Source organism: Aquarana catesbeiana, linkage group LG04, assembly GCF_042186555.1.
Source record: "Aquarana catesbeiana isolate 2022-GZ linkage group LG04, ASM4218655v1, whole genome shotgun sequence".
NCBI classification, from domain to species: domain Eukaryota; kingdom Metazoa; phylum Chordata; class Amphibia; order Anura; family Ranidae; genus Aquarana; species Aquarana catesbeiana.
The window spans coordinates 527,418,902-527,438,657 of NC_133327.1; the positions used below are offsets into that span (position 1 = coordinate 527,418,902).

General features: G+C 39.9%; 1 protein-coding gene across 1 annotated transcript in view; it reads left to right on the top strand.

The window, feature by feature from the left end:
* Positions 1-9,745: 9,745 nt before the first annotated feature.
* The window catches only part of MYCT1 (MYC target 1), a 104,680-nt gene continuing 94,669 nt past the window's right edge, over positions 9,746-19,756 (top strand). The window contains exon 1 of the mRNA XM_073627831.1: positions 9,746-10,008. Within this exon, the coding sequence (XP_073483932.1) occupies positions 9,918-10,008 (91 nt within the window). The 5' untranslated portion in view covers positions 9,746-9,917. The remainder of the gene's footprint in view (positions 10,009-19,756) is intronic.

Here is a 19,756-nt window from a genome sequence, read left to right on the forward strand (position 1 = left end):
GCTTTTTTGTTCTTCATATTTAAAAAACATGCCGCACTGTATGAGAGAAGGTTGCGAGCGGCAATGAGAAACACAGCAGAAAAGAAAAGAAAACTTCTAGCTTGGATATGTAGCCGAGAGGAGAAGTACACCTTTATGCGACAAAGACGGCAGCGCTATAGGGTAAGCAACCTACCTACCTGACACACACACTGATCTACCTACCTATGAGACACACACACACTGACTTACCTATCTGACACACACACTGATCTACCTACCTATGAGACACACACACACTGACTTACCTACCTGACACACACACTGACTTACCTACTTGACACACACACTGACCTACCTACCTGACACATACACACACTGACCCACTGACCCACCTACCTGCCACACTTACCAAGAATAATGAAAAATGTATATGTTGTCTGAATATTTTTTTATTTTATGATCTGTTACCATCTGTGCTTTTTATTTGTTTAGATGCTTCTCCTCTTGGCAAAGCAGCGCCGTCGACCAGTCATTTGGGCTCTTCTCCGCGCCAATGAGTGGTGGGATGTGACCGTCCCGGGATTCACACACACAGTGGGTGCACAATTTCAGAATGTCTGAGGAAACCTTCTCTTACCTTTGTACAAAGCTACATCCAGCGATGGAGAAACAAAACACCAACTTCAGAGCCTGTTTGCCTGTGAGGAAAAGAGTTGCCATTGCACCGTGGAAGCTGGCTACCAACAGTGAATACCGAAGTATAGGTCATCTTTTTGGTGTCAGTAAATTGTGCCGGTGTGTGCAGGACTTCTGTAAGGCTGTCTGCACATTGCTAGCTCCTGAAATAGTACATTTTCTGGACAGGGAAAAACTTAAAGACATGGCTGACTACTTTGAAAACAGGTGGGGCCTTCCACAGTGTGTTGGTGCTATTGATGGCTCACACATACCAATAATAGCACCACAGGAATACCACACCGACTACTTCAACAGAAAAGGCTGGCATTCCATCATCCTCCAGGGAGTAGTGGATGGAAAAGGACTGTTCTGGAATGTGAATGTAGGAAAGCCTGGGAGTTTGCATGATGCTCGGGTTCTACGATTGTCCACATTTTGGGATTGGGTTGGCCAGGGAGGCCTGTACCCTGTGTGCACTAAGAACATTTGTGGGGTGAATGTTGGCTATTATGTGCTCGGGGACTCTGCCTACCCTTGGCTCCTGAAACCATTTCCTGACAATGGCCGCCTGACACCAGAACAGCAAATCTACAACAAGAAAACATTCAGGGCACGGGTTGTAGTGGAAAATGCTTTTGGAAGACGGTGTCTTATGAAGAGGAATGACAGTGACATTAAACTTGCCAAATCCATGGTGCTAACTTGCTGTGCTCTTCACAATCTTTGTGAAAGTCATGGAGAAGACTTCCACCAGGATTGGAATATATATTCAGAAGAGCCAGTAGTGATAGCAGCACAGGATATGGAAGAAGAGTGCAGTGAAATACGTCAGGCTTTCTTAACATTCATTTTTACAAGTTTTAATAAAGTATTACTGTATTGTTAATAAAGTGTTACATTAAATCAGACATACTCAAAAAATTCTCTCATGATTTTAATTTCACAAAAAAAAATTTCCATATATTCTAGAAAGTCAAAATGTGAAAAATATATTTAAAAATAATCTTTTTTTTATAAAAACTTAACTTAATTTTTTTTTTTAACGAAACGTGTACAAGTGTACAATTCTGTGCTGCATGAAAGGCCCTACTGTCTGGGTGGTAACCTGGGATCACGACTGGCTCCAAGCACTTGAACAAGCTGACCCAGGACACCAAGGAAGGCCTGGTTGAAGGTAGCCAACTGCTCCATCTGCTGCCGGGCGATTTCTGCCTCCTGGCGCATAGCTTCCTGTGCATCCTGACGCAGTGCCTGAAATCGCCTCTAAGAAAGGTTCTCAATCCTTTCCAGCTGCCTTTCCTCTGATGCCCGCATATCCTCCATGACTGTGCGCAGATCCATCTGCAACCGTCTCCTTTCACCTGTAATATACAAAAGACCAGAATAGTTTTTGGGAGCATCAGTGTCACCACTGTAACCCCCTTTCTCATCTACCCCACCAGACTGTACCCCCTGCTCTCCTGTCCCACCTCTGTTACCCCTGATATTCTGCTCCAACTCTGTTCACCCTGCTCATCTGCCCCGGCAATACACCTCCTTTCAAATCTGCCCCACTGCTCTTCTGTCCACTGCTGAAGTCCCTTCTCATCTGTTCCACCACTGTACCCCCTGCACATATGCCACAATTCTGATTTATTTTAATAAAATGCACAATTACAACTATCATCATGTCTTACCAGTGTGCCGGGGTGCATTGGGCGTACTCTGTGGTTGGCTACTCTGTGGTTGGCTACTCTGTGGTTGGCTTGAGGAAATAGTACTGGTGCTGCTGAAAGAGGTTGAAGGTCCATCGTCTGAAACGTTTGATGCATCATTGGAGACTCCATCACTTGTTTCTGAAAATGCACATATGGTTATATATATTTTTTAAATGGTTAGCAGAGCAAAATCCTATGTATAATAAAAAAAAAACTCACCAAAGGGGTCTATCATGGATTCGAGCATTGAAGTTGCAGAGTCCAGACCTCCCTCCCTGCCTTGGTTTGCTGGCCTATGACCGTAAATGGCGTCCATGGCGTCGTAGCACTTCCAAGTTCTCCGACTGTTTCCACTACGGCTGTTGTCGTCCTTAAATTTTTTATATTGGCCTTTAAGCTTCTTAAGCTTTGCCCTACACTGACCCGACGTGCGTTCAAATCCCTCGGCTGCCATCCGCTGAGAAATATCTTTGTACACCTTTTCATTACTTACTGATCCATCAAGCTCACTCTGAATAACGCTATCACCAATTATGCTAAGGAAAGTAGATAGTTCCTGTGATGACCAAACACGGCTGTTGTTAGCAGGCATCCTTCTCCTTTAATTCTCCTTTTATGCATGTGTTTGCTTGGCGCTTTCCTCTGACATCATCATAGCACAGCAGAGGGTTTTGTGTCAGCCAATCAGTGGAAAAGATCGTATGACACCGGTAACTCCGCCCTAACCGAACCGTTCCGTTTTCTATGGCCCCACATCTGAAGCAGGACCCTGAATGGAGTGGTACAGTTCGTTTGTATGGCACGCTTTCGTAATGGAAACACCCAAAATAGCGTACCGTACCGAACCGAACCGATCCGCTCGGTGGAAACGAGGCATTAGTGTCCCTAGCACTTAGTCACTGCCACATCTTCTACACACCTTGTCCCTACCCAGATAGCAAGTAATTGTGCTGCAAGTTTGAAAATGACTTGCTAAGCTCTTGGTAGACTTGCCAAGCTTCACAAGTTTGTTGCACAATTGCAGCAAGTCTGCATTGCATGACTCCAGATCAACTTTCTTTGCAAACATTCTGCAAGTCTGCTGCAATTTCTGGTTTAGTTATGTTGTGTAATAGTTATTCCACCACAGGGGCCACTGTGGCTGAATTTTCATCATTGCTCCCTGCTGTGTGTAAGGTTTTTATTTAATTGGTGCTGGGGCAGCCATAGAATCACTTTGAGAGTGGTGTGCAGAGAGGTGAGTGGGATCCATGAGATCTGATATGGAGTTCAGAGAGGTAGAAATCAAGGAGTGACTAACCCTAATATCCCATTGGTGGAAAACAATTTGGAATGCTTTATTTTTCATTGTTTATATGCTGGCAGCTCACCTTGAACAAAGACAACAACAGGTCTAGTGGCACTTTGAGGAGAGGAGAGTGGAGTGGAATGTGATTTTCCATGAAGGATCCATATATTAAAGACTTGTCAGACCAGCTGTGGATTTTGATGCAGGAGAGGAGAGTGGAACGTGAACTGCCATTAAGGATTTTTATACCAAAGTGCCACTAGACCTGGTGTGGTCTTTGTTTAAAGTGAGCTGCTGGGGCACACTCCTGGTGGATGCCTGGATGGTGGGAACAATTGTGTTCACAACTTTCAAGAACTGTTTTTTGAACATGTGATCTTCACATCTCATCACTTTTTTATTTGGGACTTATTTTATTGTTTTTTATTTAAAATCAGATGAATACCTGCTTTTGATTCAAGCACTTTTATCACTGTTTCACATATTATCGCATATTATTGTTTTTTTTTTTGTTGTTTTTTATTATGTGATTGTTATTGTTTTTGAGAATGGTCTTTTTCATATTCTAAATGTTCTTTTTTATGTTTTGTTAAATGTTCACCCTAATAAAAATAAATAACTAAGATGTAATCCAGTGTTATGTATTGATTTTATTCAAATATTTAATACATGGTTTTTTATAAACATCAGTTTTGTCTTAATGCACTATTCAGTGAACTGAGGTACATTTTTTTAGGGAAATGGTAAAATATAGGCCAAAAAAGCTGAACTAAAAATATTTCAATGAGAACTTTTTATTATTTTTTTTTTTTTTACTTCAGCCACTTTGGCTTACATTTTTCTGACAATTCACCTCTCTTCACTTATTAGTGAATAGACCCGATAAAAACGGACACTTGGACAGACAATGAGAAAAACTAGTGCCAAAGATATTAATGGAAGATTGAGGGATTAAATAAGAGTGCTGCCACCGAAGTACCGGTGAGTCACCAGCATAGGTGTGTGTAGCCTATTACATTAGGGTGCACACTCCAAAGATCAAATGACAAATGCGTGTGTGTGATATATATTACTTATACATACAGACACACACACTATATGGTAGAGCCGTAACAGTGAAAGAGCAGTACGGTAGCACTTCATGAATGGTAGAACTGATCAGAGGAAGATATTTCTCATCTCCCTGCCTGCACACAGAGTGATAATGCTAATGCGCTTGGGATGATTAGGGTGTGCCCAGGCACACCCCCTGCGCATGCCTATAATCACCAGTTAATTGGCAAGAAAAAAAGAAGCAAGCAGCGCAAATCTATAATCCCACAATCTGGTGATTAGTGAACCCACTGCTATTAACCTAATCCCTTACTGTACACATGCATTCAATCCAACAATCATGTATAATGATAAACGCTGTGTCATTGCATAAATTGATTCATCTATCATACAAAATTATTTGTTTCTATGAAACAAACCAAGTGCAAATGCTGAAAAAAAAAAGTGCAAAAGAAAAAACTGTGTGCTGACACAGTGAACAAAAAGTGCATAGTGCAAGAAAATATTATTCACTAGTAAAGTGCATGGATCAAAAATTCATAAGCGTTCAAAATATTTGAAGTCCATTTTGCAAGCCCAGGAAAAATCCAAGAAAGTCATGATGATAATCTTGGATTTTTCCTGGGATTGCAAAATGGACTGCAAATATTTTGAACACGTATGAATTTTTGATGCATGCATGCATATTTTCTTGCACTGAGTACTTTTTGTTCACTGTGTTAGCACACCAATTTTTCTTTTGCACTTTTTTTTTAACAGCATTTTGATTGTTTTCATAGAAACAAATCATTGTATGAAAGATGAATTATTGTATGCAATGGATTCAATGTATTTAACACGTGTACAGTAAGGGATTAGGTTAATAGCAGTGGGTTCACTATCACCAGATTGTGGGATTATAGATTTATACATCCTTATTTCACTTCATTTTTATTTCCTTTCATTCACTCCCCCCCCCCAGAGCTTGACATGTGTTCCATAGGTCTGCCTCTTCTCTGGTGGTGTATCCCAGCTGTTTTCATCCATGGCTCCCTCTCTGGTTCCCTCCGGGTTTCTGGGGAGGGGGAGTCTGCCCCCGCCTCAACCCCAGGCGAGACGCTTTCTTAGAGCCACAGTCCCAATCCATCTTGGCCAATTGTTGGGCCAATTATATATACATGGGCTACACCTTAGTCCTCAGTTCCCTCCTGTGGAGTATATGGTACACCCTATAAGACTTGATTTATTTAGTTTTCTATCTTACCCTGTAGCCAAAGTTTATGCATCCTACTCCTGATGATTGTCTGTTACCGCCATGAAACGCATTGAGTTTTGATTCAAAGATGCCAAGCTTGTCTTAAAATCATGAATTCTTTTAATTTCATTGTTTGCTCACATTTATCCTTATTATAATTATTGGACCTGTATCTGTATCTAATCAGTCTATTAATTGTCTTTGCCTGTACCAATCAAGTTTATTAACTATTAACATTATTAAATATGTCAATATGATTATGATTATTATTATGTCCTCCCCTGTGGAAATCATGTATTATTTATGTGATACATCATATTATGTACTGTATTTATTAATTTCATTTAATTGATTGGAGTTATGAATTTAAACTAACAATCTTATGTTTACATGCTGTTCCCGGGTGGGAACCACGACATGTAGCCTGTTTATAACTAGACACTCTTCATTTTATTATGTACATACACATACCTCATTTAAAGTCCCAAAACCCTTTCCTTTCTCTTTCTACTGGTTAATCTTAAGTGTTAAGGGTTAAGTGTTATATCAGTGATGGTAAACCTGAAAACAATAATAAAGGACCTAAAGTAACACTTCCAGAAGGCATAACAATAGCAGTGCACTTTTGTGCGTTGAGGTGCATTATGTCGAGTTATCATTGGGTCAGTGGCCACAATAAAAAAGAACAGCATTGTTTTCCATTGGTAGCCAAAACTGGCACTAAAGTTTTGGCTCACAAAGGTCAGTGTCAACTTAGGAGTTAAGGTTTAAATTTTGTTTATGGGGTTAATTGTTTAGGAGTGGTTGAGGCATAAGCAACAGTTAACCTTAAGCTTGCTATAGACGGATCAAAATTTGGCAGGATCAGCAGGAACCAGACACATTTCGATCCGTTTGTAGCCGTTACTGTTCAACAGAAGTTGAATGACTTCTAATGAATGGGAGTGCTGGAAAACTCTTGTTGATCAGTGGCTGCAGACGCTGATCAGTGTGTTGTGACAGCAGAGAGTCCCACTGTCAGAATACAGTGTCCTAGCTAAAGAGAGGATTCTGTCATTCACCTCACTTAGTTGGATGGAGGAATCTGTGAGTCAGCCCGCTGACTCAATGATAAAAACTAATCATCTATGGCCAGCGTAAGGGTCAGAGGTTAGGAAGTGAAGTTTAAGTGATATTTTTGGGGTAAAGTCAAGGTGCAGATTGGGTTAAATATTAGCATTAGTTTTAAGGGTTAAGTTTAATTTTCAGAAAAAGATGTTGGTCCCCAACACCTCTAGAGGGCCAGGCAATAGCAACCTTGTCACAAGACAGGGCATGGATGCTCTCCATCAGCAACATAGACACAAATTAAATGCTTTATAAAGTTAGGTAGGGAAAGGCTCTACTTAAAGTGGAGGTCCACCTATTTTATACACTTCCTCTCTCTGGTATCCCCTGTGAGCATACTTTTCGCAATGGAAATTCTTTTTTTTTTTTCATCTTCTTTCTCCTGCATATCCGGCATTCCCTGCCTAGGTGATTACGTCACTAGGCGATTCGAAAGGGCTCCTGGGATAGTGACGTCATGTATCCCAGGAGTCCTTGCGAATCGCCTAGTGACGAAATCTCGTGATGATTGACGTTATGCCACTATGGCAACATGTCAGGAGGAAGGAGTGCCACACAGTGGCATTACTGCACAGGCGCCAGATCGGGAGGTGTATGCTGTAAAGCCAGCTGCACGATTCCCGGAAATGGATAAAAGATGGATAGAAAACATTGTCCTCAAAACAGGAAGTGAGGGAAAATCTCTCTAAGGCCCCTTTCACACATACGGGCCGTTCAGGTCTGCCTGTCAGTTTTTCAGGCGGACCTGAATGGACGCTCCATTCTCCTCGATAGAGTGGTGGATGTCAGCTGTGACATGTCTGCTAAATGCAGATGAATGGAAACCCTATCTACCATCTGTCTGGCGGATCGGATAAAAATGGACAAGTGGTCCGTTTTCATCCGATCCCCCATAGAGGAGAGCGGAGCTCTGACAGGTCTGTCCCTGCACAGTGAGCAGAGACGGACCTGTCATCTGCCGGCTCAGTGGGGATCAAGGGATCAATCCCCGCTGAGCAAGCGGAGTCCATCAAAAACGGACATTAATGTGTGAAAGGGGCCTAACAGTGTCCTGAACAGAAGTAAAACATGAAAAACAAACAAAAAAAAACAGCGCTGTGTTCCACCTAAAAAAAAATATATTATCATATATATATATATATATATATATATATATATATATATATATATAAAATATAACATATAAATGCAAGAATTCAAACAGGGACTGCCTTTATTTAAATAAATATACAAACATAAATATATTATTTTCTAAGAAATGTTGTATATTATTGAACTGGATTTTTTTCACATTTGTCCCATTTTCAATGGGGATACACTAACACAGGTAACTGTGTTATCCTAATAGGCATGTGCAGAGGGTGTGCCAGGGCACACCCTAATCACCCTGTGTGGCGCAGATTCCCCCTGTTTATACCCCTGGTAAAAAATATATATATAAAAAAATATAAACTACTGACACTGTCCACTGCCCTACTGACACCAATTTCTGCCCTACTGACACTGTCCATTGCTTTGCTGAGCCCGTCAGTATATATACACATGCACACACATCCAAATATGGCTGTGCACACCTATGGTTATCCTTCTCTCTGAGCCAATTGAGTACTGTCCTCGATACTTTTTTTATTTGCATTAACATACACTTTTTCAGGACAAGCTTTTGGGTGTGCCACCCTTCAAGGTCTAAGCAGTATTAATGCACAAAGTTTTATCAGAGTGTTAAGTCGGCCAAAGACAGTTCGAATCTCGGCTGGTTCAGCAGGGACCCACCAAGATTTTAACTGTATATGAGCAAGCTGATTGTACCCAAGTTGATCTATCGATTAACTTGAATAAAACCAGCCTGTCGGATTTTACATGTGATTGTTGCAGGTGGCTATTACAGCCACTAGCACAAATCACTGTGCTCTCCTGGTGGGGATGGCTCCCCGGGAACAAAATGGCTCTGCGGGATGGTTTACCTGCGGTTACAGGAAAGAAAATCTCTCCATGGCCAGCTTTAATAAGAAAATCTCTGAGAAAAAACACGCACAAACAAATGTACACAGCAATGATAATTAAGCTTGGATAGCTGGTGAGCATGGACAATAGGCAACTGTCTTGACACATTCCATGATGATTGCGTATGCTACCTATGTGGATATAAATGCTGGGGTATGTTTTGAGACACTCAAAACTGAAGAAGTGGTCCATATAAATGCCACGACTACTAGCTATCTAATGACAGGCATAAAAAATATACTTTAATACTCTTGGCAAGTTTAAAAAACTGTATATGAAGAAAAGTGTTATGGTGTTTTAGTCTAATAAATTACCGTTGGGTGAAAATTTTTCTAGGAACACCAGGATGTAAACCAAGGAAGTTATTTATTTAGATAATGCAGTGAACTCTCTTTTGCAAACTTTCACGCTCCTTACTGTTCTTCACATCATAATACTGTATGCAACATCAATAGAAGACAAAGCAAATTTATTAAGACACAGACAAACAACCATTCTACTGTCACATGGAACTCAAGAGGGTGAAACTTATGAGTTAGTGATAGAGGTAAATATACCCAGAGTATATCAAGAAAGGCCATGGAATTGTGCATTGTTTAGAGTCAATTCAGTTCAAATGGGAAATGACGAGAAGGAAATTATTCCATGTCTCAGGAACTGTGTGCTGCCCACAGATAAGAAGTGACTTGTTCGTTGTGAGTAGAAATGCAGGAAGTGTGCTCCAGTCATGTTTCCTTTGACACAAGCAGAGAGAGAGAGAGAGAGCATTAGGGATGTAGACCATCTATAGTCACACTGCCACCTAAATTCACATACATTCAAAGCTCTTGTATGATTCTACTGGATGTACTTGTATTAGATATCCACATTGGATATGGGTAACATCACAGTTTATCACAACATTACATGCATTAACGAACTGAAGAACATCACCTGCCAAACGACATTTTCAAAACCTTTTCTAGGTAAGAAAAATTATACTTTTACATTTTAGATTATGTAAATGATTGTTAAGACTTCATAGTAATGTCCTGCTTGTTTGGTGTGCTATAGTCATATTGTGATATCATTTTCACATATACAATTGAATAAATTACATTGCATATTTATATTGCTAAGTTGATAATATCGATGGACAACCTCACAGGCTGCCCAGAACTTTTTTTGACCCAGGCCAGTAATAATACGATTTCCTGCCAATGCCAATAAAATGAATTGTATCATCCAGAAAAGAAACCTTACTGATTAGAGGTCTAAATCTTATTCATACATGGGACTTAAGGAAAATTTTGGGAACATTTAAGGGATTAAAACATTATCCTTGTCAGTTCAAATCTCTCCTTGTAACACATGGAGGAAATGCATTACATACTGTAGCTTTGGTTGTATTAAATATACATAAATATAGTAATTATAGTATATAGTATATAAGTTTTACTTTTACTTTCCTAAAAGAATCTGTTTAACTTAATTTATGATACACAGGTATAGGTAAAGTCCTACACATACTTTTCAGCTGCTGACACAGCAAAATTTGGATCTGTAATGACCGCTAGTCAGTAATAACCTCTGTGGACCAGATTGAAAAGAGTTTGTGAAGTGCACTGAGCTGATGAAAGTTTCACTTTAAACATTCAATCATTTCAAATAAGAATTATTTTTTTAAATGAATCTTGCATATGACTGGATGTTTGAAGTGAACACAGGTTTTCTGCACTCCATCCTGCACCCTCCCTCATTTTTAGTAAATTAGACCTAGATAGAAAAAGAAATCTATACCAGGCTACTTCATGAAACCCTTGTGGCCTGTTGGGACCACTTTATTAATTTATGGGACCTTGTACAATCTAAGGGTTAAATTAGACATGTAAAGGGGTTACAGATCATCCCAGGTAACACAGCCCTGTCAGATGCTGCATCGGCTATACTTTTTGTAAATAAAATTATAACATTTACTGTAATTAAAAGTATGCCTGCCATGAGGGAAATATGGAGGACTACCATTACTGACTTCATCCTGACAATCTCAGTTGTCTGGCTGTTATGCTGACTCACTGGCTTTTACACTAACATTAGAACAGTTCAACCATGGAAGTACAGGAAGTATGTAGATCAGGAAAGTCCATTATCTGCATACTTGTTGCAGGCCAGCGATTCCAGAAACGAGGATAAGCATGACGGCCAGGCGCCTAGTTGTCAACCTCCATGGGGTTGATCTACTAAAATTGAAGAGTGCAAAATTTGGTGCAGTTCTGCATAGAAACCAATCAGTTTCCGGCTTAATTGAACAGGATGAAGTTAGAAGCTGATTGGCTACCATGCACAACTGCACCAGATTTTGCACTCTCCAGTTTTAGTAAATCATCCCCTATGTGTCTCTAGTGACAGGCTTCTTTTATTTAGTGTAATCTGAGGAGAACTCCACTCATCAGTAGTTGAATAGGAGATTTCATAGTTATAAAATATATTGCAACATTTTTGTGACATGTTTTCTGTTAGATGAGATTTTTATGACACTTCAAGAACATTTTAGTCTTCTGCAGACATGAGTAGTGTAAAATATATTGCATTTTGAACACATTGGAATAAAAATTCATAGTTGATATTTGCCATAGTAGTTAATTTTTTTATGTTAAATTGTAATATTAAATAATTGTAATTGTATTTCAAGTGGTAGTAAAGTACAGATTGTGATCTAAACCTACAGGCAAGCCTATAATAAGGCTTACATGCAAGTATAATAAATATCTCTTAACCTCCCTGGCGGTATGATTATTTCAGATTTTAAGTGCTGAAAGCGGTACAATTATTTTGCATGGAAATTTGGTGTTTTATATTGTAGGCCTGTAATTCTTAACAATAACTTAAATCTGTCCAAACAAGAGTCTAGTAGATATCCCAGGTATGATGAAGTTTGAAACACAAAAACATAAATTATAATATAATAAATAAATATAAATAATTAAAAAAAAATAAAATAAAATAAATTTCCCCACGATTCACTATCGCTCAATTCTGCAAGTGTTCTAATTTACTATCGCTGTTTTCTAGCTGATCTAAAGCCACTTTTGACGTAAAAGGGACACTTTTTGGTTGCTATGGGCAATCTCCAGTTTCCAGGTAGAAAGAACAGTATATATATATGATATAAAACTGCATGCAGGGCATGGGCCAAAGCACTGGGGACAAAAGGGATGTGAAATAATTTCATACAGTACGGTAATCTGTAAGATTACCGTACTGTATGTGTTATGGTTTTTAAATGTTTTTGAATTTGCCGCCAGGCTCCACCCCCATGCGTCGCGTCGCTTGCAGGGAATGGAGCCTGGCACAGAGAGGCTTCGGAGGAGACACAGCCCACGGACACTGCGGGGGACATCTCAGGATCCTGGGGACAAGGTAAGTAACGCCGCACCAGGATCCTGCAATGTAATCCCGAGTGTGGCTCGGGGTTACCGCTAATGGGACTGAAATTTAACCCCGAGCCACACTCGGGATTACCATCAGGGAGGCTACACATGCATCATTTAGGATATATTTATTTTAGTAGCAGCCTGTGATATCACTGGCAGCAACGGACTGTGCTCTCAACAGATGACATGCTGTCCATTGTGACAGCTGTGCCATAGCCCTGACTCCCGCGCATGCGCAGGAGTGAGGTCACTGTGGTTCGACTATTCAAACCCGCCAAGAAGGAAGACTGGATCAAGATAGAAGCCCTGTCAGCGGTGATAGCGCACCACTGGAGGGCTTTGTTTTAATGTAAGTCTGTCATAATGTACTAGTATTATGTGCATTACTAGCACATTATGACATTATTCTGTAGGGGCCCAGTTTGTTTTTTTTGCGGTTTACTACCACTTTGAAGCAAAAAATAAATAAAAGTGTAAAAACCATTTGGGTACAAAAAACAACTTAAAACTTACTGCTGATTTTGATGACACCCACAAACAGGGCACACTGTGATCTGGTTATGAAGGTTTAGATCAGTGGTTCTCAAACTCAGTCCTCAAGTACCCCGGGCCATGTTTTCAGGTTTTCCTTTACTTTGCACAGCTGCTTTAAATCAATGATATGTTATTGATAAAGGCTTTTTTGTATAAGGTAAGTTCCCAAAACATGGCCCGTTGGGGGTACTTGAGGACTGAGGTTGAGAACCACTGGTGTAGATTACTCGTTGAAAGATGTACTGGCTGAGTGAGCATATTTAAAATGCGAGCTTTCAAACACATCACCTGATGCAACTTGATGTTCAGTGCTCTGATTGACTCATTATAGTGGGTAGAGGTTGTCATACACACACAGCACTTCATTGAAAATGATGCAAATACATTATATGAAGGCAGGGCTGTAGTTCCATAATGGCAAAAGTGCCTAGTAGTAGTGGAATAGATTTGAAAAGGCACTAAGCCTCAAAATATACAAATTGTGATAAATTATAACTTATGTTTCTTCCTCTGGTCAACTGTGGACATATCCGGGTAAATTCAGCTAGAGAAGTGTTGGTACAAGGGATGCCAGTGATGAGAGGCGTCAAAAGGCTCTTAGAAGTTCAGAACCATTACAATCCAAATGACCTCTTAGTTTAAATTAGCTAAATACATTCCTGGTGTATTAAAACAATAGGTGTTTAAAGTCTTGTTGTTGGTTTTCTTTTTAAGCAGCTATAGCTTATATGTGGAAAAGCTTGATGCATCTTTATAATAACATTTGTCTTGGATAATGTCAAATTTCAATGTTAACATACACACAACATTGCCATATGACAAATACACACCAATATCAGTGTTGTAACTGAAATGCTCATCAATGTGAAATGAAAGTGGAACTCTAGACAAAACCTTTTTTAGCTCTTGATAGAGTTAGAAAGGTGTTTTTTGTTACTCTTTGTGTGCTTGAGGGTGCTTATTGCTTGTCCAAGAGACAGTAGGTTTGATTTATTGAAAGAGTAAAGCATGTTCTATTTGTATGTTGAGTTTTCACTTAGCTTCAAGCAAAGTGAAAATTTACTTTGCAAAGAACACTCCATAATGCACAAAATAATAAAAGAGATTTGTGTTTACAGATGATTGGAAGATTGAAGGCAGCCCAGTTTCACTTTATTCACTAAGCTGAGTATATTTTGACTTATAAAATTAATTTTTACTTAGCTTAGAGAATGAATTGATGCTATACTAACTTCAGTCAACCAATCACAGGTGAGCAAAAATCTACATTTTTTCATGTATGAGAGTGGGTATTACCTCCTCATTTAAGCCACTTGAAGATTCACTTTGGAAAAGGAACACGTTCCACTACCTAATAAATTCAAAGATTCTAACTTTTTACCATCCCAAATTTTAAAAGTACTGTCTGGTGTTACTTTAATGTAGCCAAATATACCCATTTCACAAAAACAATACTCCCATAAACACAGCTAAAGGATAAGCAGTATGTGTACTAAAGCATTCGTTAGCCAGTCTTGTATGTGTAAAAAAAAAAAAAAAAAAAAAAAAAAAAAACAACTGCCCTCATTTCTTATTCAATAATGTTTTATAGACAAACTTCTTTATTTAATATTGCAATTCAGTACAGTGCATTAAGCCAGTGTAAGTATTTAGTATTCAGTTTACCTTCCTACTTGATTGCTTATTCTATGCCATGATTTATTGCAGTTTGCACTGTCTTTTTAAAAAGTCTAAGTTGGGATGCCTTTGGCCTTAGAAGTTAGCAAAAGTACATCATCTAAATGTGTAGGGGCATGTAATTATAAAATGTTCTACTTATGTGTACCCTTGCATTGTTTGTATTCTTCTAGAACATTCTTAACCTTTAAAATAGTTATGCTCCACTCAGCATTGACAGGATGTTTTATTTGAAGTGGATTTCTATTGAAGGAAGTATGGAAACCAACATAGTGAAGCTTTGTATATATATGCTCAAGCATATACTTGGAAGGGTTAGTGCCAGTGACTTAAAACGGACACCAGAAATTAGTAATGTTAATAAATATCTTATAAAGAAAGTGTTTCTGACACAGAGAGTTTCATACAGCACAAAGGCTTTGTTTTTTGAAATTCTCGAACAACAAAAGGGACTAAAATGCTGTAAATGATAAGAAGACTGCAATTCCTAATCATCAAGTTTAGTGTATATTTCAAATATATCAAATACGTTTCTTATGAGGAATCCTAAAATGAGCCTGTACCTTGTACATGCATCCCTTATTTCCAGGTTATCGAATAATTTTTTACTACCTCTAGTTATGGCACTTAGTCACCATGAACAACTTTTGTTGACTTAACAGAACAGCAGAATACAAATTTTCAGTTTAAAGCTTTTAAATAAAGAAAATCAGATCACTTCTGGCTTATAATTCATTAAGCCAGAACTCCAGTTCACATCTATCCAGAGCTGCAATGTGGACAGGCACTTGGACATCACGTACAATATGGGAGCAGTGGCCACATCAGGATGGGAAGTAGCAGCTGGCCCTACATTGTATGTGATGAAATCACCAAGAATTGAGGCTATAAGACTTATCAGAGATCAACAAGTAGATTCATTTTGGGGGGACTTGTCATTACATCCAGAACCCATGAGCAGGACTCCGGATAAAGGAAAGTAATTTACCTCCAGATGTTTCATCTCATCCTTCACAGATGCCTTGTTAGCTGGGGTGGGGAGTTACAGTTTTGGAAAAGCCCCCAGGTAGACTTTACACATTTTGTTTAAACAAAAACAAACATTTATACTTACCTAGGTGGATGCAGCATCAGTCTGATCTTGCATCTGTCCCCTACCACCTCTAGACTGAGAACTGAGCTATCAAAAACTAGCTGGCTTAGTTCTCTTAGTTTACTTAGTTCTCGGTCCTCAGTTATCTGAGAGCCAGTGACTGTCAGTCACCACCTCTCTGCTCTGCCCCTCTAGCGCTCACTGAAGCGCCAGGCTGTGGAGGGGGCGGGAGTAGCTGGCTCAATCTCGCAGCAGCTTGCCGAGAGTCTGAGCCAGTTGCTGGACTGGCCTAGAGTGTACACAGTGCTGCCGTAGGACCAGCCAGTGTGCAGGTTGACATCACAGAGCAGCTTTTTTAAGGATGCCCGTTTGGGGGAAATGTGTCATGTGGAGCTGCTCTGTGATGTCAACATTGTGTATGCTCTTTGCCATTTGTTTGTGCCTACTGAATATGCAAGTGCAATACTTTTTTAGTGTTTTAAGCTGTACTGCACTATGAGGCTTCTCCTTTGTTTCATTTGGCCATTATCTGTGGATTCGAGTGTGGGCTAAGGAGACAGATATCCTCTGTTATCATACTTGAGCTGGTTGCCAGAACCCTCAGTATTATTCAAAGTGCTCTGTGATCTTTTCTCTGGTAGAAGCTGTGCATGGAGTGAGTGCTACCTGTACTCTGGAAGCACTTACTGTATATTCATTTGAATGTCACTTAAAGCACCTTGAGTCACTGGTGGACTTTTGACACAGTTTTTGGACTTTTTGGCACATATGTGTTTATGCTTTGCTCTTATAATTTATGTTTATGTTTTTTGGTTTTGTTTCACTTTGTGATTGCATTTAAAGGGGGCACATGCACTTTTTATTTTTTTTTAATTTTTTTTTTTTTTTTATTTTATGTCCTGTATTTAGAAATTTGTGAGTGCTGCAGTCCCATACACTAAGCACAAGTTTTAATTTTTTTTGATCTGTGTACATTCCAAGGATTTTTGAAAACTTTGTTATTCTGAAGAAATAGCTGTTTGTCTGTGTCCATGTGAATCTAATGAGAGTGATTTGATCATTATCAATCAGCTACTACACTTGCAGGGTCCTAAGAGGAAAAGTGGCAAGGTCTATATCCCTTCAGATGTAATTTCTATTTGTGAATGTCTCGCCCAAAATGACATTTTTGTTGCAGGGGATGCTGAAAATCTGACTTTTATCCTGGTGCAAATTTCTAGGAAAATAAGTAAGCCAATCACACAAGCAGGAAATTACATTTCTGGGGGTGTTCTGCACACCATCTGTGTACAGAATACCTCCAGGTTGCCATATTGCATTTTACAGAAAATTACAATGCTGCGTATTAATCACTTTATTACCGGGCCATAGCTGAAAGATGGCTACAGCATGGCTCTCTTGTTCTGGGAGGGTGTTAATGGATGTCCTCCCAGAACATGCCTCCCACATGGGGCACGCACCGGGTGAGCTCTGCGATAGCTGTATCCTTTAGACACAGCTGATCACAGATCGAGGTAAAGGGCCAATCACATGTAAATAAACTTGCCAGTTATCAGAATTCCTTTCCTCCCACACAGTGTCTGTGTGAGGAAAGGAGATTGATTAGCAGCAAGGCTGACAAGGTACATTTACACTGATAATCAGGGCACTGATCACCAGTTCCCTGATTATCAGTGCAGCTCCATCAGTGCCGCCTCATCAGTGCTCATCAATGCCCATCAGTGCTGCCTCATCAGTGTAGCCTCACCAGTGCCCATCAGTGCTGCCTAATTAGTGCGCATTGGTGCTGCCTCATCAGTGCCCATCAGTGTAGCCTCACTAGTGCCCACCAGTGCATATCAGTGCAGCCTCATCAGCGCCCATTCGTGCAGCGTCATCCGCGCCCATTCGTGCAGCGTCATCAGTGCACATTAGTGTAGCATCATCAGTGCACATTAGTGAAGAATAAAAATTACTTATTTGCAAAATTTTATAACAGAAACAAAAAAACTTTTCTTTTTTTTTAAATCCGGTCTTTCATTTGTTTAGCAAAAAATTAAAAAACCCAGTGGTGATGAAACAGCACTAAAAGAAAGCTCCATCTGACTAAAAAAAAAAAATATATAAACATTTCATAAAGCTACAGTGCTGCATGGCCAGGCAATTGAAATCTAAAAATTGGCCTGGACAGGAAGGGGGTTAAAGTGCCCGGTAGGCAAGTTAAGGCCTAGCAGAGGCTGAGGGTATGTCCCTATTCTGACCTATAAGCTGTGAAGATATTGTGGACCCAAAAGCAGGAGGTACATTTAAACCAGACTGACACATCATAACAATATGAGAAAATATCAAAAAGCATATTAAACACCTGCTTGAGTGCTCGCAAATCCCCATTCTTAAAGTTTTGGTAAAGGTAAATTTTTGCTCTATTTATTCTATACTTACCTACTCAACCGGGAAACCCCTCTTTTCGGGTCCCCTGCCAGCGCTTCTGGCCCCTCCTCTCTGTCCAGTGCTTCCATGGGAAGCCGCTTCCCATGGACAGAGGGACTTGGCCGTGCCTCTTTCTTCATAGTCACTGGCTTTGATTGACAGCACTGGGAGCCAATGGCTCCCAGTGCCCCAGCAAAGCCAGCTTGAGTGCACCACCTTAACGCAAGGAATGCATTAAGGTAAAAAATGTTTAGCCTTTACCACCCCTTTAAAGATTAGGAAGCTGGAGATATTTATGTACAGCCTGTAGGACTTTACATGAGGGGAAGGTGGGAATCATTACGCAATCATTTTAACACACAATTAAACCTTCTGACTTTCTGGGACATCTCTTGTATACAGGCATGTGAGCAGCTCAGTGCCCCAGGCCACGTCCCACCATGCCTAGCTGGCTCTCTGATTTATATTAAACAATAGGGATTTCAAGACACATCTGTATACCTGGATTTGTTTTCAACCACTGGTCTCATTACTCATCTCTAGAATCCTTTTAGCTCCTTTTCCAGTAGTCCACTTCATTGTGACTCTTAAAAAGTGTTACTAAACCCACAGCAGTAAAATGAGTCTGTATATAGAGTAAAGCATGCTTGTTATACTCACTGTGGAACCTAAGGGGTTAATCCTCTGCATTGTGAAAAAAGGCTGTTTGATCCTGTCTTCTCTGATCCTCCCCTTCTTCCACAGTCCCCAATCCATCTCCTGATAGTACAGAGTATTGTGGGCATTCTGCACATGCCCATTTTGGTGTGTATTGCTAGCTAGGGAATCTTTTTCTTGACAGACAGAGGGTCAGGGGAGAATGAAAACTCGTCCTACAAGCTTTAACAAGACACTGAAGTTACACGATTGCTATATACTGCTGATGAGAAAAGGTATTTAGCAGTTTATATTTACTAAAATAATTGCATTTCCATGGTCTGTGTACTGTGGGAGACCAGATATAGTGAATGTAGAGTCCTGGGTTTAGTAACACTTTAACACTGATCACAAAACCTGAGATGAGTACTGTTTCCTCACATTGCAGCCACCTCTGTGCATGTTTAATAATTTAATTTCTCACAGCACATATTTTTTAATAGCACCAATGCATGCAAGGGACACATATTTTACTTGATGCTGCAACCTTTTACTGGAATCATATTAACTTAGAGCAAAGCATTTTGAACAGCAATTGCTCCACAGTGCCTGCAGCCACAGAAGGCAGTGAGGGCTTGTTTTAAAATTCAGGTACTGTTTGTTAGGGGTAGACACTTAAATGTCCTTAGCCTGGCCACAGTTCTGCTTTAAAGTATAAGTAAACCCCCCTATCGTTTTCAGCCAAGGAAGCTGCCATATATGCCTCTGTTTGTTCTACATCTGCCATGATGCTGCACATGTGATCAGTTATGACACCAGCCATTGGATGGTTTGACAGTTTGGTTGAAAGCACAACCAATGGGAGTGTTACATTTCTGGCACGTGCTGTAAATAAAACTGTTTTATGGATGGGTTTACTCCTGCTTTTAATCTTCCCAAAGTGGTACATAA